We start from the raw sequence: 21,380 nt of genomic DNA on the forward strand, positions 1-21,380 counted from the left end.
CTCATAAAACTGTTATAAAACTTTGATATTTTTTAGGTATCATTGCTTATAATTTTTGTGTTCACAGTAAGTACATTTTAATAGGAATAGGAAAAGCAGGGTGAGACGCTATCTGGATTAAGATATTAAGGAAACGTTCTTTAAAGTGGCTGGAATATTCTCAAAACAAGGTGAAGACAAACCTGTCCAGGTTTTCCCAAAATGCCTGGAGACAGGCCCATCCACAGCAAAGAACCTGTTAAATTCACTCAGGGTAGAACTTCGAATCTGGCCCTGTTTTCTAGGTAGTTTCTGTTATCACAAAGTAGTGATTTGATCTGTTCTATAGTATTCTTCTCAAGTTCTATATTGAATTTTATACTAGAATTCTACTTATGTTCTCCTGGTAGTAAAAAATAACCTTTAAGACTATTTTAGGAAGCAAAATGTGCCCTTGAGTAGTTTTTCCACTAACAGTGAAAACTTCTAGGGTGAGAGATGACACTGTCAGCACATGACATAACACTAGCCACATGGCAGGAATGGAGTCTTGAGGCCAAACATTTTCCTTTTCTACTACTAATTGGGAGATTTGAGAGTCATCTGTCTTTTTTGAGGTTTTCATCTTAATTTATAACTTTCTTGTCATTTTCAGGGGGATATCCCTCTATGCTGCTGATTATACCAACAAACCCATAGTTCAACTTTCCATTTTCTGACCTCCAGGAAGATTGTTAGTATCATTCCTTTTTTAAAAAATTCTTGGTAATCTGTAATCTACATTTCACTCTATAGCAGAAGCCAACTTTGATTTTTAAAGATATCTACAGCTAGCTATTAATTAAATTATTAAGTAGGACTGTTATAAAAGTGAATGTATATCTTTTTATCTGTCCCTGTGAAGGGAGATACAACCTCCCTCAGAATATTCTGGATAGCTACAACAAAATTATGGCTTTAAAAATATTAGTATCAAATCATACCTTTGAAGGAGGCATTAGAGTCAGCACTGCCTTGACAATAGGTCTGGGAGCATTTTTTACACTTGTATCCAAATGGACAGCAGAGGGCACTGCCGCTAAGCAAAAAATAGACGCAAAAAATCACCAGCTCACACTGGGCTCCCTGGGAATGCAAGTGCCTTTCAAAAATTAACCACTCTGATGCTCTAATTTGAGCTGCATGTGTAATAACTCATGAGAGTCAGTTTTTGAAAATTCCCCTCTGATTTTTAAGGGAAATGAATAACCTGTAGTTGAACCTAGTGTGTCACTCAAATCCTTCCTTCCAGGAAGGAGGTTTGCTCGTGTGAGCTTCTATAAATAGGGTATAGGACTTTTGCAGGTGGCCACAGAAAATCAGGGACCTTCGGCTCCTCACACTCCTTACCATTGAAGCCATCCTGGTCTAGATCTCCCAAAGGGGCTATGGCGCTGCCGAACCTTGCAAAGACCTCAAAACCATTCAGCTTGATGGTCTGGAAGTCTCCCGAAGCTTTCTGCAGAGCCACCGAGACCTGCCCCACCTCCTGGAGTTTGCCATCAGAACCGCGATCCATGAAGAGAGGTGCGCCGATAAAGACATCTGCATAACTAAAAGAACAGAATCGTTTTCACCAAGAGCAAGATCAAACAGCACGTGACTATTAATAATCATTTTCTTTATTAGTTGAAACTCAAGTTTTCCTCTTTCTACCTCTCTTAAGGCCACAGTTGAAATGACCATTTCTAATTCAAACCTTCCTTCAGTTCTTTTAAGAAACTATGAGTAATTCATAAGATTATTTTATTCCTTCATACTATAAAAGCTATTGAAAGGAATTATTAACAACATAAAGGTTTTCTAGTATTCGTGATTAAGGTTGCATCAAATTGGTTCCTTAAATAGGAAGATTAGCGGGAAGGAGACAGAGAAACAGAAGGAAAAATGTTTAGTTTTAGTAAAGCATTCATAAACACGAGAGGAAAACTGTTTCTGGAAACATTTTTTAAAACTTACTCATCCCCATTAATGTCAGTGGCAGCGACAGAAAATCCAAAATATGCAGCCATCTGGATAACGAGATGAAAATGAAATGTTTACATTTCATCCAACTAATTTAGAAAATTAATATTTGTTGTGTATTTACCAAATAGAAAGGATTACTTTTTTCTCTGCATATAGTGCTTCAATCTAAGTTTCTTCTTTTGTTTATTCTACCAAAACAATAACCGTCAGTCCTTTCCTAGATTTACTGGCAAGACAGCAATGTATCTTGCAAGACATTTCAGTGTCTTCAGCACATGCCATTCACAAGTACAATCAAGGCTCCTCCTGAGGCTCCACCTCCTATCTCCTGCCCTCTCTACTTACCCAAAGACACCAGACACACTACCAGAAAGACAGGCAAGACATTTCAACTGTCCACAAGAAGTTATAAATGATGCCGACGCAGTAGAAATAATAAATACTACTTTCTAATAGGTCATAAATGGTTCTTCCTATGTGAAACCACTACAACTCAAAAGAAAGACACAGAATGGAGTTCCTTTTTGTTTCACATCTCAATCAATTATGTGCCAGTGGTTTTGCTTTTAAATTGCACATAGTACAAATGTGCTTGGGTTTATCATGGGCTTGTTTTGCAGGGAAGGAATGTCCTCTCCTCACCACAGGAGACTGCTGGCCATCACAGACAGAGCAGTCTGGCTGGAAATACATGTGAAAAAAAAAGTTCTAAAGAGAGTCCAACATACAAAACAAAACTAGGAGTGGTGACAGACTAAAGATGAACCAAAGTGAAAGATGAGTCAACAAACCAAAAACCGTAAAGTTAGTAAATCTTCCAAAATTCGATTAGCTAAGCTATCAGGAGGGAACAGTATGGGAGATTCCCAGGTTAATCTATTTTGAATTTATACAGCGTAACTGAGAAAATGAAAGACAAAGTCTGTGTTGAATCACAAGGTCAGAACATGTGTAATAAAGTGCACTGTATTAGGGGTACCGTGGCAAAGTGCTGGCTGGAATTTAACAGAATACTACTCTTGGATTGTGGTCTCTCAGGTTACTGGGCCTGAAACTGCAAAGAAAGGATGTCACTGACTGAGAAGTCTTGTCCTACGTTATTATCACTGAAGTGTTTCCCTTGGATTTTCACCACGTCCCCATAAGGAAGCTACCAGGATCCTTATTTTTATACATAAGCCGTCAGATTGACAATGGTAAACACCATATCCAATGCAATAAGACTCAGCAGTGAGAGCCCAGGTCAGTCCTAATGCAAACCCTGCTTTTCTCCACAAAAGAGCTGAGGACAAAGAGAAAGCATCAAGGACCAAGTATAAGACTCAGAGACACACATGGGCACCCAACAGCAGAAGCTGCTTGAGGACAAGAAGCCACGATAGCACGAAGGGAGGGCCGCCCCCGCCACAGCCCTAACACCTGACAACCACACATGTCAACCCTGACGGCCACACAAACGGGACGTTCCTGGGGACCTCGAGTCTAGTTTCCCAGCCTATCAATCCTCTCGCAAAGCCAAACAGTCTCAACTGAACAACAAGTGAGCTTGAATCCTAGATGTGCAAACTAGGAGATGCTTTTTTCTACTACTGATTAGGTTTTCCTTTATCGTTACAGGTACACCTCGGAGATGCTATAAGTTCAGTTCCAGACCAGATCACTGCAGCAGGTTGAACAGAGCAATAAAGTGAGTCACACAAATTTTTTGGTTTCCCGTACATTTAACATTTATACCTTACTATAGTCTGTAAGTGTATATCATTATGTCTAAAAAACACAAGGTATATATCTTCATTTTGAAACACTTTATCACTAAAAAATACTAACATCATCTGACAACTCAGGGTTGTCACAAACTTTGTTTGTAAAAAAAACAAGCAGAAACTATGAAATGTATTAATAATGAAATGCAGTAAAACATGGTATACCTATACTAACTTACCATTTCATTCTTTGAGACGTACAATAATACAGAATATTGTAAAATGCCCATAATTATAGAGAATGTCTAGTACTTAAAAGTACTAATTAGTAATTGAAGAATGTTGTAGTTCATGTAGTACAAATGAAGTTTATTTGTAATTTCTATAGTAAACACATCTTGGCCATGCTTTGTTTTACATCTAATAAAATTAAAAGGTCATTCTTTAGAGAGATCATTCTTTAAAAAAGAAGCATAGATCATTCTTTAAAAGGGAATTTAATGTTATTAGCAAATAAAAAGGAAATTTTTTAGTTTTGTATGTGTTCAATTGGATTTTATATTTCCTTTTTTAAAAACTATTAAAACAATTACAAAAGGCTTTGCTTAAATAAATTACTCCGGTTAAAACAAAGGTGAAATATTTAAAGCCTATTTCATATATTTATAATATCCACTATTAAACCAATAGTTACTGTATATTGAATATTAAACCATCAGAATATTACCAAGAAAAGTTGTTAAAGATAGTAGGAAGTGTTGGTGTCAAAATGTTAAGTGGGAAAAAAAAAAAACCCACAACACTTCAAAGCATACCTGTTCACCAGTAAAATTGTGTAAGGAGGACATGTTTTTCCCATCATAAATATAAACCTGTGCAAGAAAAACAAAAGCATATGAAACAGAGTAAAATATGAAATAACCTGGAGATTTTTTAGAAAACACCTTTTAAGTTTCCTACCATTCCCAAAGTCCTCGCTGCTCTTGGAACTCCTGAAACAAAGTCTGAAAAGAAAAAAATTACTTATTTACAAGACCAATACTGGCAACTCCAGCAGTAAGTGGCTATGTCAAACAGCTTTAAGTTTTGTTATTTCAGTAGACAGTATGAGATCTTAAAAACTTGGGATTCCATAATAAATGACCCAAGCACTGATTTTAACCACAAAATCAAATCTTTACAAAATATGGAAAGATTCTTAAAGACTTCAAATAAATGCATGTGTGCCCTCAAGGTATTTATCATCTTGTAAAAGAGAGCAGGCAAGAGAAAAGGGCTTAAGGATGAAGAAAAGCTGTACATACAGTAATAAAAAAAATCCAGAGCCAAGTGAAACAGGGCTGAGGCTGCAATGATTCAGAAACATGATCAAATCAGGCTTAGTCTAGGCTCCCAAGACTGAGCTCTGAAGACAGACAAAGAGAAGATGGGCTATAGACAGAGCTCAGAAAGTTACAGATGATGTGTCCAAAGAAAGCAGAAACTATTAAACTGTGCCTCCCCAAGAGAACTGAACCCACCGCACATAAGAAGGAAAGAGGTGAAGAAACAGCTGGAAGTGAGAGCAGACAGAGGTCGCTGAGGCTCTCAGCTCCCTTGGCTGGCTAAAAGAAGTTTACCATGGACCAAGTTCAGTTTCAAAACTCTTTAATTGCTGAAATTTTTCCGTGCCACCTGTTTCAAATGCTTAGTCTAAATCTTTTAAAGAGGATTAAATCTAGTTCAAGCACATCGTACCATCTATGCCATCACCGTTGAAATCTCCGACGGCCACTGAGTAACCTAAAGAGGCACCAAAGGTAAAACACCATCAGGGCAGAACTGATTATCTTCAACTTATTTGCAAACTAAGCTTTCCTGGAAAATACCTTCAACTAATTCCTTTAATTATGTAATATTTTGTCCTCTAGGAGAAATGGGTTCACATGTGTATGATAAATGAAACTTGAAGAAAATAATGGCGCTAAACACTCAAATAGTATATCTCTGTTAGAAATATAAGACAGTTTTATCAACTTTACAAAGGAGTCAGTTAAAAACAGGGCAAATTTGCAATTTGCCGTAAAGGAGTAACAAACAACAGATTTTCTCAATCAGCAAAATACTATTTCTGTCATGTATACTTGGTTTAATGAATAAGAGAAACTTAGAACAAAAGTTAATAAATCCTAAACCAAAACTGTAGTTTAACATAGTGAACAGAAGTTCAATAACCAGACTGCTTGGGTTGGAATCTGAGAAAAGCAAAGTTGTAAGTGAAGGACTTTAGGCAAAGACTTCAGACTTAATTTTGCCTCTCTGTGCCTCAGTATCTTTATCTATAAAATGGGAGTAATAACAGTACACTGTCAGAGACTTGTGAGGATTAAATGAGTTATTACAGATAAAGCTCTTAGAACAACATCCAGAATGCAGCAAGCACATCTTAAAGACTATCCATTATTAATATCACTGTGTAAATAATCATGCTCTTACACTTCAGCTACTGAAATACAACATAATCTAGGTACTCAATAACAATTTGAAATTATATGCTCCTTATATTTTAAGAAAATCTTAATCTGTTTCACTAAAAGATTTTTCTACTGAAAGCAGCATATGCAAATATAAATATAGGACAAATCTACCGCAATACCAGAAAGTGAATCCATATTTCGATTTTACCTACCCAAATAACTGTCATCAAAAATAGCTTGTGCAGTCCGAGTTGCTAACTGGTTATTATACTTGATGCTGTAAACTTTGGGGTCATATTTAGATACAATTTCTGCTACTTGATCAGAAATGAGTTGACCTGAAAGAAATACATAAAATAAATTATAATTTAAAATGAGCTGCCTTGAAAACAATATATAAAATAATTGACAATTTTCTAGCAGAACCTTATGATGGAAATGATGGATAGCACCTGCATGAAAGAAAATAGATTAGACATAAATCTTTCTGCTTATTAGCCTTAAATAACTCATGATCCTAAATCTGAAATTTGATTATTTTTAAGTCACAATTATTTCTATTCAAGGCTAGTACTTAAAGTTAGTCTCTGCTAAAAAGCAAAAATTTATAAATGCAGAATTTGTTTTAATTCACTAACAAGTCAATGTTAAATAAATAGAATCATAAAATCAAGGATTGTTTCCCAACCAAATTTCAAATTAGAACTTGAAAAATCTACTGAAATTATTTTTACTTTAATAATAATTGGTTAAACTCATTTTTCTTAATGAGCTATTTGGACATCTTTATGAAGCAGCCTGAATGAGCGATTGCATTTTCTTCACAACCTTGTTATCAAGTACACAAGAAAGCCAGATACCTATGTAAAAATCAGACTGCCTCCTTGTCCCCAAGAAAGGCTGTTTGATTTATCCAATGCCATCTCTGTAACATATGGAAAACAATCTCTTCATTTCTGCTATTTCAGAAAGAAAATCATAATAGCTAAAGATTATCAATCTGGTTCCAATTTTTCCCGTCACATACGCAGAATTTGTAGGGCCGAACACTTTCTGTCTGGATCACTAATTTATTATCTTTGACTGCGTGTGTGTGTGTTTAGTTGTGTCTTGACTCTTTGTGACCCCATGGACTGCAGCCCACCAGACTCCTCTATCCATGGTTTTCCAGGCAAGAACACTCGAGTGGGTTGCCATTTCCTTCTCCAGGGAATATTCTCAACCCAGGAATCAAACCCACATCTGCATTGCAGGCGGATTCTTTACTGCTTGAGCAACTGGGGAATCCTATCGTCTTGCCTGAAGTGAAGTTGCTCAGTCGTGTCCGACTCTTTGCGACCCCATAGACTGCAGCCTGCCAGGCTCCTCTGTCCATGGAATTTTTCAGGCAATAGTACTGGAGTGGATTGCCAGTTCCTTCTCCAGGGGATCTTCTCAAACCAGGGTTCGAACCCGGGTTTCCCGCATTGTAGACAGACGCTTTACCGTCTGAGCCACCAGGGAAGTCACTTGCCTAAATGGTATCTAACACATAGGAGGGATTCCTTAAATATTTGTTGAATCAAAGAACACAGGAAAATTTATCATGTCTTTGGAATAAAACATCATTATCATTTTCTCTATTCTTACAGAGACAATTCTGAGATTTATGGGGAAATTCATCCTAACATCTTATGTATCCCCAGTGAAACATGTTGATTTTAATCTTACTAAAACAAAATATTCTCTGCCCAGTCACTGAGTTTTTAGTAACATATTATATACCACTTATAATAAATCAATAGTATCTGTATCTGTGCTAATTTATAGTAAACAGGAATGCCTGCATTATGCAATACTCAAAGTATTAAAAGAACAAGTAATTTAAATATGTTCACAATTGTGTCTCTTAAAAAGGCAGAGTTAAAGAGTCCTGACTGAGAATCACAAAATCCATCTTTGGTTCCCACACATGCCCACGAGATACTTCCTTCTCTTCCACTGAATGATATACCTAGCAGCAAAGAGGAAGATAAACCCATGTTTTATAGCTAACTAGAAAGCATTAATATATATTTTCTTACATATAATTAGAACTGCTATTTTCATTTTTATTGTAAGGCTGCAAAACGCAAGTATAATTTTCCTACATCATTTTATCTTCCAATAGAGGTATAATTCACAGAAATTCAAATTTCTCAGTTTTAGTTAATATGTCTCATACTGATCCTCTTTGCCTGATTTTTCTTTTTCTCCTTTGCCATCCCTTCCAATTTCTCACTTATTCCCACTTTTCATTCCTTATTTTCCTTCCACCTTTTCTTCAGCAAATCTCTTTCTTTAGTTCCTTTTCTATAAAGCAAAAGCACAGGTTTTCCCACAAGGAAACAAGTAAAGAAAGCACAGTGCAGAATACAGAAGTAAAATTCAGAATCAGAAAGTACTTGCAAATCAATATAGTCAGAGATTTTCCAGATCTTCCAAATATTGAGTGCTTGAATAACAGAATAGCAATAAACAAAAAAGCTTTGATTTGGTAAATGGTACTTTCTAGCAGAAGATAAACATATGAATATATTGACTAAATAAATAATTATGTTTCTAATTATAAATGAAACATAAATCAAATAAGCAGATATAGTTACCAATTTTCAAAGTATAAGAAAATAATGATCTGTTATACATTTGTTCAAATGGTAATTTTATTAATCCTCTGGAAATGACTAAATGCAGATTTTTACTTCAATCACTGATGCTAATTTAATATATTCTTTTGAAACTTAATAAGATCCTCTATTTTTACAACTTCCTAAATACAAAGAAATCATTCTTGATGTCAGTGATTAATGAGAAAATAACCATCTCAATATTCTAATGTGCATATTAATTTTAAAACCATGAGCTTTTGGAAGGTCACAATTTACCTACAGCTCCTCATACTTCCTAATGATTAATTATATCATTTCCTCTAAAGTACAGAGATGAAGTATTAAGCAATAAAAATTAATTACTTTAAATTACTTTATAATTTACTTTTAAAATATTTAGTTTATTTTCTACTAGAAATGCATATGTTATATATTATGTCATATAGTTTACATATACCTTATTATATATGATGCTACAGTCCTTTTTAAAAAAATTATATATAGATAGTGGTTATACATTTAAATTTAATTTTTTCATTTCTTTCTTTTAAATAATTTGAAAAGTCTCAAAGGTACATGATAAGCCAGATGAGTCTGAAGTCATTATTGGGTAATTTTTAAAAAATTAACCTACCTTGCCAATAAAAACTACCAGGACCACCAAGAAGTACTCTGTCAGCCTAGATTAAATCAAACAAAAAGATATATTTTAAAACAGATAGCTTTAAAAAAAACTGAGAACAATGTAATAAACGTAAAAGCTACATATTCATGTATGTATGACATACATATGCATATACATTAAAGCAAACAAAATCATAAATCTGAAACCCAGCTGATTCCATATTTTTAACTGTACCTTTTCTAAAACACAATACAATAAGTATCAAAAAGGAAGCCTATATTCATTTAATATATGAAAAATATATATATATATATACACACACACATACAGATTCTGTAGATATTGGCTGCTTCACACACTTGGTATGAAGTACTGTCAGCAAAGTATTATTAGTTACAGTAAGAAGAAAAGTCACTCCTTAATTTTATTACATTTGTGACTACACTGACAAATTTCCTTTCTAATAATCATTAAATTCTTTTCAAGCTAAAGCAAAATTTTTAGTGTCATGTAGATCTAAACAGGAGTGAGGTTTGAGGGTACATTTTTCAGGTATCTTATGTATACAAATTACACTTGACTAGCATTTCTTATATCTGTAACAAATTATAAGTATCTAATTCAAGGTAGTTAGTGTTTTGAGCTTATTTTTAAAATTTCTTCTCACTGGAGAAAAGAGAAAAACTTTCTCTCTCCAAATACACATATAGCTTTGAAGCTTTCAACAATCTCCTGCCTTGGCTATGTAAAAGATATTTCTAAGTTGTCTGCTTTAAAATGACATCACTTTTCAGAAATGAGTTGAAGAGATCAATTAATTTAGCAATGACTATTCATGGTATGGGAATATTTCTGGGGTCATAGTTGTATTGGTGTAAGTACAGAAAATATGAACACTTCTTGTTTTTAATACATTTATTTAAAAATACAGCATCTAAGCTGAAACCTTTTATGTGTTAATATACTTTACCTCTCTTTATTCTGCTTCCTTAAATTTTAAATTATGAGTAATTATGAATAAATTTTGAATTATGAATTTCAAATTGAGTGAATTAAAATTAACTGCTTGATAAAGAAAGTTAACTAAAATTATTAGTTCCTAATTTTAAGATTAAAAATATAAATTTACAAAAATAAGAAAATGCTTTATTAGTTTCTCTGAATCATGATTTTAGTTTCTGTGCTTTTAGTAAATTTAAGGCACTTTTGCTTGCATTTTCTAAGTCATATTAAGTTTTCTAAGAAAGCTCTACTTTTAATCAAGCAATGTGTTTTTGAGACTTCTCTAGGAGTAATTAGATTTTCTCAATTTGTTATTCAAAATGTTCATATATCCCACAAAAAACCACACAAAGACAAAAGTAAATTATATAAAATATTTAAGAAAAATTTCCTTTGAAAATATACATGGAATTCTTATTTTTAAAAAAATGATGAAAAATTATCAACTCTAGAGAGCATATCAACCTAGTTAAAAATACATAAAGCCCTATATATGAGATTTCTTACAGTAATTAAACTGCTTCATCTTTATTTATTGCCCATAGGCATATAATAGATGACAAACATGCATGTTTTTCAACTTTTTTTGTAACTAAACCCTGATTTGTAAAAAGTGCCCATTCATAGCTTTTATGAAAACTCAATTTCAGGCAAAAATAGAAAGCTTTAAAAAAACAGTCTGTAAATCTATCCAACTGGAAATTTTAATATTAAGTCATAATAGCTGTCTTCTGCTACAGAGATTTTCTACTATTTTCCATTCCCATTCTGATGAATATTTCAAATAAGCAATGTCTCCTAGGGAAAGAATAGTATCAAGCAGAGGATATCAAATGCACGGGTAATTTTTATTAGATGTTTCCATAAAACAGTTACAAAGAATATGAAGTATTATCCATTAATTTTTAACCACGGTTTAGATAACAGGGTAGATCTGAATCTCATTCAGTCTTAAATGAGAACTTACTTTAGTAAAATCAATGCTGAATCCTCCTTGACAAAATCCCTGTCCATCAGCATCAATATTTTCTAAAATAAAAAGATTGGAAATATACACAAACCCAAAAACAAACAAACAACACAAAACAAAACATGAGAAAAATCTGATATCACTGTAAGATAATGTACTAGTCTCTGAGAGTGTTCATTCATTCAGGCTCTTAATGGGTTATTAACACATTCTTAAAAAGTTAGTATTCATGTTTATCAACACCCATTCATCAGAAATGGCAACACAGAGAGATGAAAGTAACTAGACCAGTCAGCAAGGGGCAGAAAGATCACCTAAGATAGTGGATTTCAAACTTTATTTTTATACAGAAAGATTATAGTTTATATCATAGCTCACACAACCCAACATACACACATTGTATTTCATTCCACCTTTTAAAAAACTGGTTATGACCCATTTGATTTCATTTAACAATGATGAGTCATGATCCTTGAGTTAAAAACTCCAATCTGAAATTTCTAATTCTTACTATTATTCCCCTACAGTTGCTAGGTCTTTGCTAAGTTATTATGAAGACTAATAAGCAGATACCTGCATTCCAATACATTTATAGCCAACAACAAATCTGAAAAAAACATAGTTCAGAATTTTGGAAGATGACCTAGTTGAATTTTCTGCAAAGAGCAAAATATACCCTTAAAACACATTTAGAAAGCCAACTTTTAAAAACATGACACTTTCAAGTATTTTCCAAATGATGACAGACTCAACTGTTTTACTCTTTTACAATTACCCCTTTTCCTATAGTTCTCACAAAAGGGAACAATTAGCCAATTAATTTAAATTAGTTCTAATCACGACTAATACTGTACCTAGAACAGAGGTAACAGTGAGCAAGTCTTTTCCTTGTTTTATTTTGAGGATAGTAAGAGCAATGAAATACAGCTATCTTTAGTCATCAAGGAATTATTGTAGTCAATGCACACTATATCTAAATAATTATGATATAATATTCCTGTATTTGCCACCCAAATACAGTAACCAAAAATATCTACTTTTAGTCATAAGGACAGCTCGCAAGAATTTTTGTCAAATACTCCCATCAAAATTTTTGAACCCATTTTTAAAACCTGGGAACTGCCCTAAGATTACACACTTACTATCTAAATTTAGAAATTATTTCAGAAAATAGCCTCAAGAGTATAATGCTCCCCCAATGTAAATTTTTCTAACCAGGAGGGAATGGGAAAATGTAAGGCTGGGGTTTCCAGCATCTAGTGAATCATAGTAAGCAATTCTGCTCTGACCTCAAGTCAGCCTTTTATTTCCTTTATTCGAGTTGCATCTGGGGAACTCTTTTAAGCTATTTATAAAGACATCCTTTTTCGATTATCTTACTGTACAGTTATCTACTTTATTTGGTTTCCCAGAACATCCAACTAGAAAACATTACTGTCCTTTAAAAATTTAACAGGTACATGTTAAATAGTGCAAATGTAAAGAATTTTCTGTTGACTATAATCTATTTCAGGGAAGGCTTTTGTTTTTATTTGTATGGACAGTTAATATTTTTCCTAATTGCTAAGCCTGACAATATTATATTTAATGTTACTGATCATGATAGTAAGAGCAGCTAATGTTTATTAAGCCCTTAGTGTGAGTCCAGTACTGTATAAAGCACTTAAATTCTTTTCGAATTTACATAGCAAAATTCTATGAGAATAACAGTAGCCCTATTCTATGAGAGATACTATTATTATTCACAACTTACATCTAAGGAAACTAAGGCTCACAGAAATTAAGGAATTTAACCATGGCAAACCTGCTAGTAAATAAAAGAGAGTGGATCTGAGGTGAAGAGTGTCTATACCATTAAGCTACAGTATCTCGAACCAGCAGTGTTCCCAAGCAACCATCAAGGGGAAGAAAAAGAAAACTAGAAATGATACCTGAGAAAAATCCATGTGCAAATAATATTATCATCAGAAAGTAGAAAGAACAAAGACTCAGTCTGAGCATGAAGCTGAAAGACTATTTAAATCATATGATTTGTGGTTCAGGCACTTTTAGAACAGAAAGACATTCAGCCTTTTGTGCAATGCCCAAGAATGGTCATAGATATAATAATGAAAAGCCAAAAGCAAACATAATCAGTAATAAGGTAAATTTTTACAGAGAGTAAGGTTCCATAAATTCACACAGGTCACAATAAAAACAAAAGTAAATAAACAAACAAATGACCAACAACAACAACAACCCACAAACTACCACCACACCAAGACAAGCATTATCAAGAAGTTGGCAGTGTAGCCTTACAAAACTGGCATTCCCATGTAAAATCAGTCATGGGGCTAGGTTACATAATTTATTGAAGTATGAAGAAGCCATAAACTACAAAAATTGCCTCTGAAGTCTTTTGTCTAAATCAGTGTTTTATCAATGATCAATTACCCATGACTGTAGATAAGCAGATAAGAATACAACCCAAGTTCTCAGATTCCCACTCTTGAGTGTGTTCCTCTGGGCAGTTTGCCTTTTGTACTTTAGGCCTGCATGTAGCTTAATATTTCAAAGGTTGAGCCCAAAAGTACATACAATGATCAAGAGATACTGAAAGCCAGACTTACTAGGAAGAAGGCATTCATTTTGATTTTTTTTTTTTGAGATTTTTCTCTGCTTTTTCTCATACTTGAGGTATTATTATCGGTAAAGGGCCAGGTAATAAATGTTTCAGGCTTAGGGGCTAGACAGCCTCTGTGGCAAGAATTCAACTCTCCCATTGTAGATATTAATAGCATGTGAACAAATGGGTGTGGTTATGTTCTAGTCAAACTTTATTTACAAAAACAGGCTCACAAGTCATAGTTTGCTGACCTGATTTGGATGTTAAATGCTTTGGAAAATAAGTTTAAAATGTCTGTGCTTAAACCAAATAAGTGAAGGCACTATGCAGCAGCTACATCATGCAAACAGTCTTAATCCTTTAAATACATGTTAAGAAAAGAACTGGTCATTCGCGAAGAGGCAAAATGACGAAAAATCCTAGCCAAACATCGCAGTATATCCTCAAGGGACCATCATCATTAGAATGCTTGTTTTCAGAAGGTTTCTTGTCCTCTTACATCAGGAATTAATCCAAACTTGCACTTGTGAAAGCAGAATGTACTCTCTATAGAAAAGCTGTGCTTCGTACAAAGGCAATTGAAATCGAAAACATTTCCTATTGCTAATAATACAGGGAAAAGGTTCCTTCGGAATAAGATGGACCTGGGTTTATATCCTCATTAGATCACTCAGCATCATAACATGCAGGAAAAAACTGTGACTTCAATTGTCTAGATCTCAGTTTCCACATGTATCAGAGGAGAATAAGGATGATTGTACAGGTGTGCTCACCACATAAACATTAAGTTACAAGTATGGCACACAATGGTTAGTTCATCCTTGAGAGCAACAAAATTATCTTTTCATAATAGGAATATTTTTGCAATACAAAAATTAAAAACACAAATTTAGTCCTCACATTTTCCACACACCACCAGAGAATCAGCACCATGACCAAAACACCAACAAAAGGTGGTGACGCAGATGGTGTCAGGAGCTGAGGATAAAGCTGCCCATTCCCTCCATCCCACGCACTGTGTGCCTCCTGCCCTCCCATAATAAACAGCGTGGCTCTGAATACATATCATTCTTCTCATGTTTACCTCCCACTTACAAAAGTGGGACCAAGGCAGTAGGCCAAGAAAACAAGCATTTAGTAAAATGATTTGCAGCTTCTCAGAGGTTCAACTGCTTAGAATTTTGAAGACTAAGTTGATCCTTTGACCAGATGTCAGAAATCGCCTGACAAGGGAAAAAAAGAGTCTAGCAGTAAGAATCTTACATGTGCTTTTGTTATTAATTCTCTCTACTACACTGCCTAGCCACCAGTGAAGCAGAAAGAGTAAAGGCCTAAAAAGTGCTCCAGGTATAAACACCATACTGCATTTCAGTAAGATATTTTTATGTTTCTGATATGAAGATCTGGGGTGGTGGCCAACTCAATGATGGTGAAGAATCAAAAGCATTGCAATCTCCAAGAAGGAAAAAACATACAGTGTTTGGAAAGCATCATTAAAATTATAAACGCTTCAAACTCATCTTCAGTCACAATATAAATTTCACTGGAAATTTCAAATAATATTAGAGAACAGGGTGAGGTCTTTTAGATCATCAAGAGGAGTGAGTCTAGTTAACAGACTGACAGAGAGACTGATTAAAGCAAGGACATTCAGACTCTGACTCTTGAGCCCAGGGTTCTATCTTCCTATAAAAAATCTGGCTTCTTAAGATATAATTTTTTTTTTTTACTTTTAACATCATTATTAATATAAAGCTGTAAGTTCTCAAAGTCTGGTTTCCATCAGAATTACCTCGTAGAGTTTGTTAAAAATGCAGGTAGCCAGGCCTGATCTAGACCTGCTAAATCAGAATTGTTAGCTGTGGGGCCTGCATCTCTGATAGAGAAGTTTAAGGGAGCACCTTTTGACTAATAGTGACTAAAAATGCAGGTTTCCAAAATCAAATGTTAATTGTTACTGATCAAAGAAAAGCAAAACAACAGTTCTTAGGAAGAAAAGATAAGCCTGTTGACTGTATATTTGACATTTCTTTCATTAATAAAACTGCTTTCATTTTGCCCTCTCAAACATCATGGTATGTTTACAAATTTTAACACATACATACACACACATTTTTAACAGCCTAGGCTTCCCAATCCTCTCGGTAAAAGCTAGTACAACTTCCAACACATACTTGATCTGCATGGAGCATACTCAACAGTCTTTGTTCCATCCTGAAGGAAGCATGTTCCCACGGGCTCTCTTTCCTGCTTCATTTCAGTCCTCCAGTGATACAGTGGGGCACAGGCCTGGAATCAAATAGGGGAGTCCATGCATAAACATTTTCTGAAAAAAATTAGTGTTTCAGACAATATATAACATTCTTTTATAAGCATTAACAAAAATTAATCAAACCTATACTCTTAAATTCCTTATCAAAGTAGTGGATAAAGATTTTTATAAGTACTCTTCTCACATGCTTCTAAAGGCCGTATATGCAGTCTAGGTTTTGTGGGGGTTTTTTTCCAATATAGTTAGCAACATCATTATTTCATGCAGTATTTTTTTGATTTTAGGTACTAAACTGAAGGTCACAGACCAACTCAATATTTAAACTAAATAACATATCTCTAAGCTATGAAACAAATAATTTATCAAATAAGAAGGGAGTAAAAGAATTTGAAGCACTTATTTTATTTACTTTCCAAATAAACTACAACCTTTTTGCTTTCAGGGCTATAGATTGCAACACTAAGTCAAGTGGTAGAATGCATGTTTTAATAGCATAGTAGTCTACCAAAGTATAACAATTCAATTTGCTGGGGAAAAAAAAAAATCAATAAATTTGCTGTATCCTTTGAAGCAAAACATTTTAAAACAAACACCGCAAACAATACTGGGCTCTATTTACCCAAAAAACTGAAAGTAAGCAACTGCTACTACTTCTGTACATGTATCTGCTTTCCAGGGTGGAGTATTTGCCACTTCTGCGCACTTTTGCTTCCCTCTACCTCTTTCTGCCTAGAATGCCACTACTCTCAACTCCTCCCCTCACCTCTAACTGTGATTTGACACATTCCTAAGTGCCACTGAACTATTACTTCCTAAATAAACCCTTCCTGGATGCCCCACAATCCAATGGGAAAGAAAGAAAATAATAAATACTACACCACCAATTAAAACAGGGAAGGGCTCTCTGAAGAAATGAAAGTAGAGCTGAAATCAGACTGACAAGGAGCCAGCTCAAGTGAAAAGCAGTAAGTTACACATAAGCAGAGGGAACAAACACTAAGGAAGTAACTGAAATGACTTGGTATGGAAGGCATCAAAAAATCAGTGTAGCTGCACATGCAAGACGGAGTGAGATGATGGCAAAGAGACAGCAGCCAGTGACTGGACCATGAAGATGCTGATGAAAGCCAGGATGAACAGGAGATATTTTTTCTGAGAGTGATGAAAAGCTGCTTAACTGTTTGAATCAGCAAAGTGAAATGCTCTGGTTCAGTCTGGTCCCTCTATAAAGAATGCGTTGTAGCTAGGGCAAGAGACAAAGCAGAGAAGTGAGAGGTGCTACTACACTGGCCCAGGAGAGTAATGATGGTGGCTTGGCACAGGAGAGAAATAGTGGAGATGATGATTTATTGAGGGGTGGAATCCTGGAAGATGAAGGCAGAACTGACTGGGGTTGCTGGGGAATGGGGTAGAGTCATGCTTTTAAGATGAGGATGTTTTATATGGAAATAGTTACTTTCCCGGTTTTTCCTTTATGATGGAGGGTAACAGTTCTATTTCGGTTCACATTTATTTTGAGGAATAATGAGATATCCAAATGAAAATGCCAAATTGGCAGTTTGGAAATACAACTTGAAAGATACAAGAACAATTAAGAGCTAGAGATGTAGATTTGCGGATTATGATACACAGATCGTATTCATAGTCACAGGATAGGTTAGGAACTGCTAGATAAAAGGTACAGTTCAAGAAAACAGGAGCCCACACCAAAGCTCAGACACCCCGACATTCAGCAAATGAGTAGAAGAAGAGCTACTAAAGGTGACGGCAAAGGAGCAAGCGGTGAGAGGGGAGACTGGAAGAGTACAGTCCCAGGAGCCAAGGAAAGAAAAGCATTTCAGAAAAGTATGGCTCAAGGGACCTTGCTGAATAGTGTTGAGGGGCCAAGAAAAATATTCTTGACCTGAAAGTCAAAAGTGACCTTGCCCATGCCTACCTGGGCCAGACAGGAAGGGCTGGGAAGAGGAAGGAAAGTGAGAGAGTGGAGACAGTTACTACAGAAAACATTTCAACAAGTCTTCAAAAAGATGAGCAAAGGAAGGAGACTGTAGCAAAGCAGAAGATGAGGCAAAGGTGAGGGTGTTTTCTTCTAAGGAAAGGAGGTACTAGGGCATTCGAGTAATCAAAGCCACTCTATTCCTAAACCTTGCTGGAGAGAAACAAACTCCCGGGGAACTACCAAGTGGGGCAGAAAAAATGTCCAATGTAGGAATGACAGTGAAAGTAGCAAAAGCCCAATCTAAGAAGGGTGAAAGAGAAGGAATCCTTAGAAGGGGTTCAGTTCAGTTCGGTTGCTCAGTCGTGTCCGACTCTGCGACCACATGAACCGCAGCACGCCAGGCCTCCCTGTCCATCACCAACTCCCGGAGTCCACCCAAACCCATGTCCATCAAGTCAGTGATGCCATCCAGCCAGCTCATCCTCTGTTGTCCCCTTTGCTTCCTGCCCTCAATCTTTCCCAGAATCAGGGTCTTTTCCAATGAGTCAACTCTTCACATCAGGTGGCCAAAGTACTGGAGTTTCAGCTTCAACATCAGTCCTTCCAATGAACACCCAGGACTGATCTCCTTTAGGATGGACTGGCTGGATCTCCTTGCAGTCCAAGGGACTCTCAAGAGTCTTCTCCAACACCACAGTTCAAAAGCATCAATTCTTCAGTGCTCAGCTTTCTTTGTAGTCCAACTCTCACATCCATACATTACTGGAAAAGCCATAGCCTTGACTAGACGGACCTTTGTGGACAAAGTAATTAGAGCTATGTTATCGGAATACTCTGTGCCCCTGAGCACACTGAATTTTACTATCAGCTTTCCAAGAGAAAACTTCCTGTGTTTTCACATAAATTGACTAAACTTAACCTGTGAGTAAATATGCAAAACTTACCAAAATTTTATCCTGTTTTGACCTCACAGATGCTCCAAACCACTGATGAGACTTAAACTCCAATGGATCATCTTTGGCATAATCTCTGTTGCCTAAAATAAAATAAAATAAAATTTAAAACATTTTTTAAAAGCATGAGGGTGAGAATCAAAATATGCTTTCTTTGTATAACAGAGTTTATTTCAATGCAGGTTTACAAATAGCATGCCTCTGATTAATCAAATTTGGCTACTTATTTCATATACTTTAAAACATTATATACTTTATACTTTCAACTGATCAGAAAAATAAAATGCAAGATGACTTGAAAGTGTCTCAGATTTGTTACTTGCCTTATCAATGATCATAATATAGATGTGTAAAAGTCACAATAAGTGAAATTTTCCAGTGGCTAAATTATAAGATAATTAACTATTAAATACTTTCTGTATTCCCCAAAGTTCTTTCTGCAGCATAAAGATATTTCTGAAAATAGAAGGCTAGGAAACTCCTTTACAGAACACCAGCAGTTAAAGACTAAAGTAAAAGACTAAGATCCTGTGAATGACATTATACCACGAGTCAGAATCCAGGAGACATTATTTGGCTGGTAGGAAAAAGAATTAGATTTGGCACACTATATGCAAACATTTATTTTTCAGCCTACATTATTGAAAAAATTATTTCCAGTATACCAAGTACTCGTAAAGCACTATAGATTTTAAAAGAAAAAGATAAAAATCTTTTCTACAAGAAAGTTCTTGATTGGCTCAATGAAAAAAAATTACAGAAATAAATGCATAAAGTATCAAAAGAGACTATTCTTAAAGACTAGTTTGTTCCTCTTAAGAATTACTTATAATAATCATTCCTTATAAACATATATTTAAACAACTATACTGGAGCGATATATCAGACCAGTGTCAGCTTTAAGAATGCCAGCCAATATGTAAATATCATCAAAAGGTTTGATTAAATCTATTCTCTAAGACAGTGCTTATGGTTATTCAATTCCATTCTGAGGACTTTTAAGATCAATTGAAGAATTATTAATAATTAATGATCATTTCAATAATGCCAGACATTTCATAGGCAAGATGAAGGACATATTAGCTGCACAATTCTTTGAACTTTTTTGTTGTTTTTGCAAAATAAATAAATAAATAAATAATTTGAATTGTCACTCTCCAAAGTCCTCTACCTGTAGTCTAAACACCACTCACTTTTGTCAGTGATCACAAAGCACCTTTTTATTGGCAAAGGGAGGGAGGAAGGATGAATGGACTAACTAATATATGCCTTTTACCAAGTAAATCAAGGTTTCCCAACAGAGGTTGGCTTGCCTTTGATGCCGATGTTCACATGCCGACCTCACTGGGAACAAGACATATCAGTGACCTAAAGGTCCCCCAACTGTCCATGTGCTCCCTTACATTTCCCATCCTCCCAGTTAGGTTAAAGCCATACAACTCATTTTAATCAATAAGTTAAGTGCAGAAGTGGCATGTGTTCCTTCTAGCTCAAGTCAGTTAAGAGTAGATATGAGTTCAGTAGTCATCAAGTAAATGCAAATCAAAACTACAATAAGGTATCATCTCACACCAGTTAAGAAGGCTATTATTATCAGATGTGGAGAAAAGGGAACCCTGATACACTGCTGGCTGGCAATGTAAATTGGTGCAGCCATCATGGAAAATGGTATGGAGGCTACATAAGAAATTAAAGATAGGACTATTATTGTATGATCTGGCAATTCCACTCTAGGCATATACCTGAAGGAAATATACCACTATCTTAAGGCAATATCTGTACTCCCTTGTTCACTGAAGTATCATTAACAACAGTCAAGACATAGAAGCAACTTAAATGTCTATGGTTGAATGAATTTTTTAAAAAAGAAAATACAGTCTATAATTAAAATGGAATATTATTCAACCTTAAGAAAAAAAAATCCTGCCATGTCCACCAATATGGTTGGATCTAGAAGGCATTATCTTAAGAGAAATAAGCCAGACACAGAAAAACAAATGCTTCATTGTATCACTTATATGTGAAATCTCAAATTGTCATTTCATCTTAAAAAACAAAGCAAAACAAAAACAGTGGATATAAATTCTCCATGTTTTCTTTGTCCCATCTATGAAACTGAAAAGAATAGATGGTGTGGAATTCCTTAACAAAAGAAGCTGTAGTTCAAGTTTCCAAACAATCAAAAACAGCCAAATGATCAATACAAGATGATGACATGAGCAAGAAATTATCCTTTTTTAAG

The 21,380-nt window shown here is 35.0% G+C and overlaps 1 protein-coding gene across 3 annotated transcripts in view; it reads right to left on the minus strand.

Moving 5' to 3' along the window:
- The window catches only part of ITGAV (integrin subunit alpha V), a 106,073-nt gene that overhangs the window by 37,693 nt on the left and 47,000 nt on the right, over positions 1-21,380 (minus strand). For 2 of the 3 annotated variants that reach the window (XM_068968096.1, XM_068968095.1), the window contains exons 3-12: positions 19,130-19,221; positions 16,149-16,263; positions 11,367-11,428; positions 9,407-9,452; positions 6,358-6,483; positions 5,427-5,471; positions 4,650-4,693; positions 4,505-4,561; positions 1,978-2,030; positions 1,369-1,571 (exon numbers count right to left, since the gene is read on the minus strand). In XM_068968096.1, the coding sequence (XP_068824197.1) occupies positions 1,369-1,571; positions 1,978-2,030; positions 4,505-4,561; positions 4,650-4,693; positions 5,427-5,471; positions 6,358-6,483; positions 9,407-9,452; positions 11,367-11,428; positions 16,149-16,263; positions 19,130-19,221 (843 nt within the window). The remainder of the gene's footprint in view (positions 1-1,368; positions 1,572-1,977; positions 2,031-4,504; positions 4,562-4,649; positions 4,694-5,426; positions 5,472-6,357; positions 6,484-9,406; positions 9,453-11,366; positions 11,429-16,148; positions 16,264-19,129; positions 19,222-21,380) is intronic. The other variant, XM_068968097.1, reaches the window with a different exon arrangement.

This window comes from Capricornis sumatraensis, chromosome 3, assembly GCF_032405125.1.
Source record: "Capricornis sumatraensis isolate serow.1 chromosome 3, serow.2, whole genome shotgun sequence".
NCBI classification, from domain to species: Eukaryota; Metazoa; Chordata; class Mammalia; order Artiodactyla; family Bovidae; genus Capricornis; species Capricornis sumatraensis.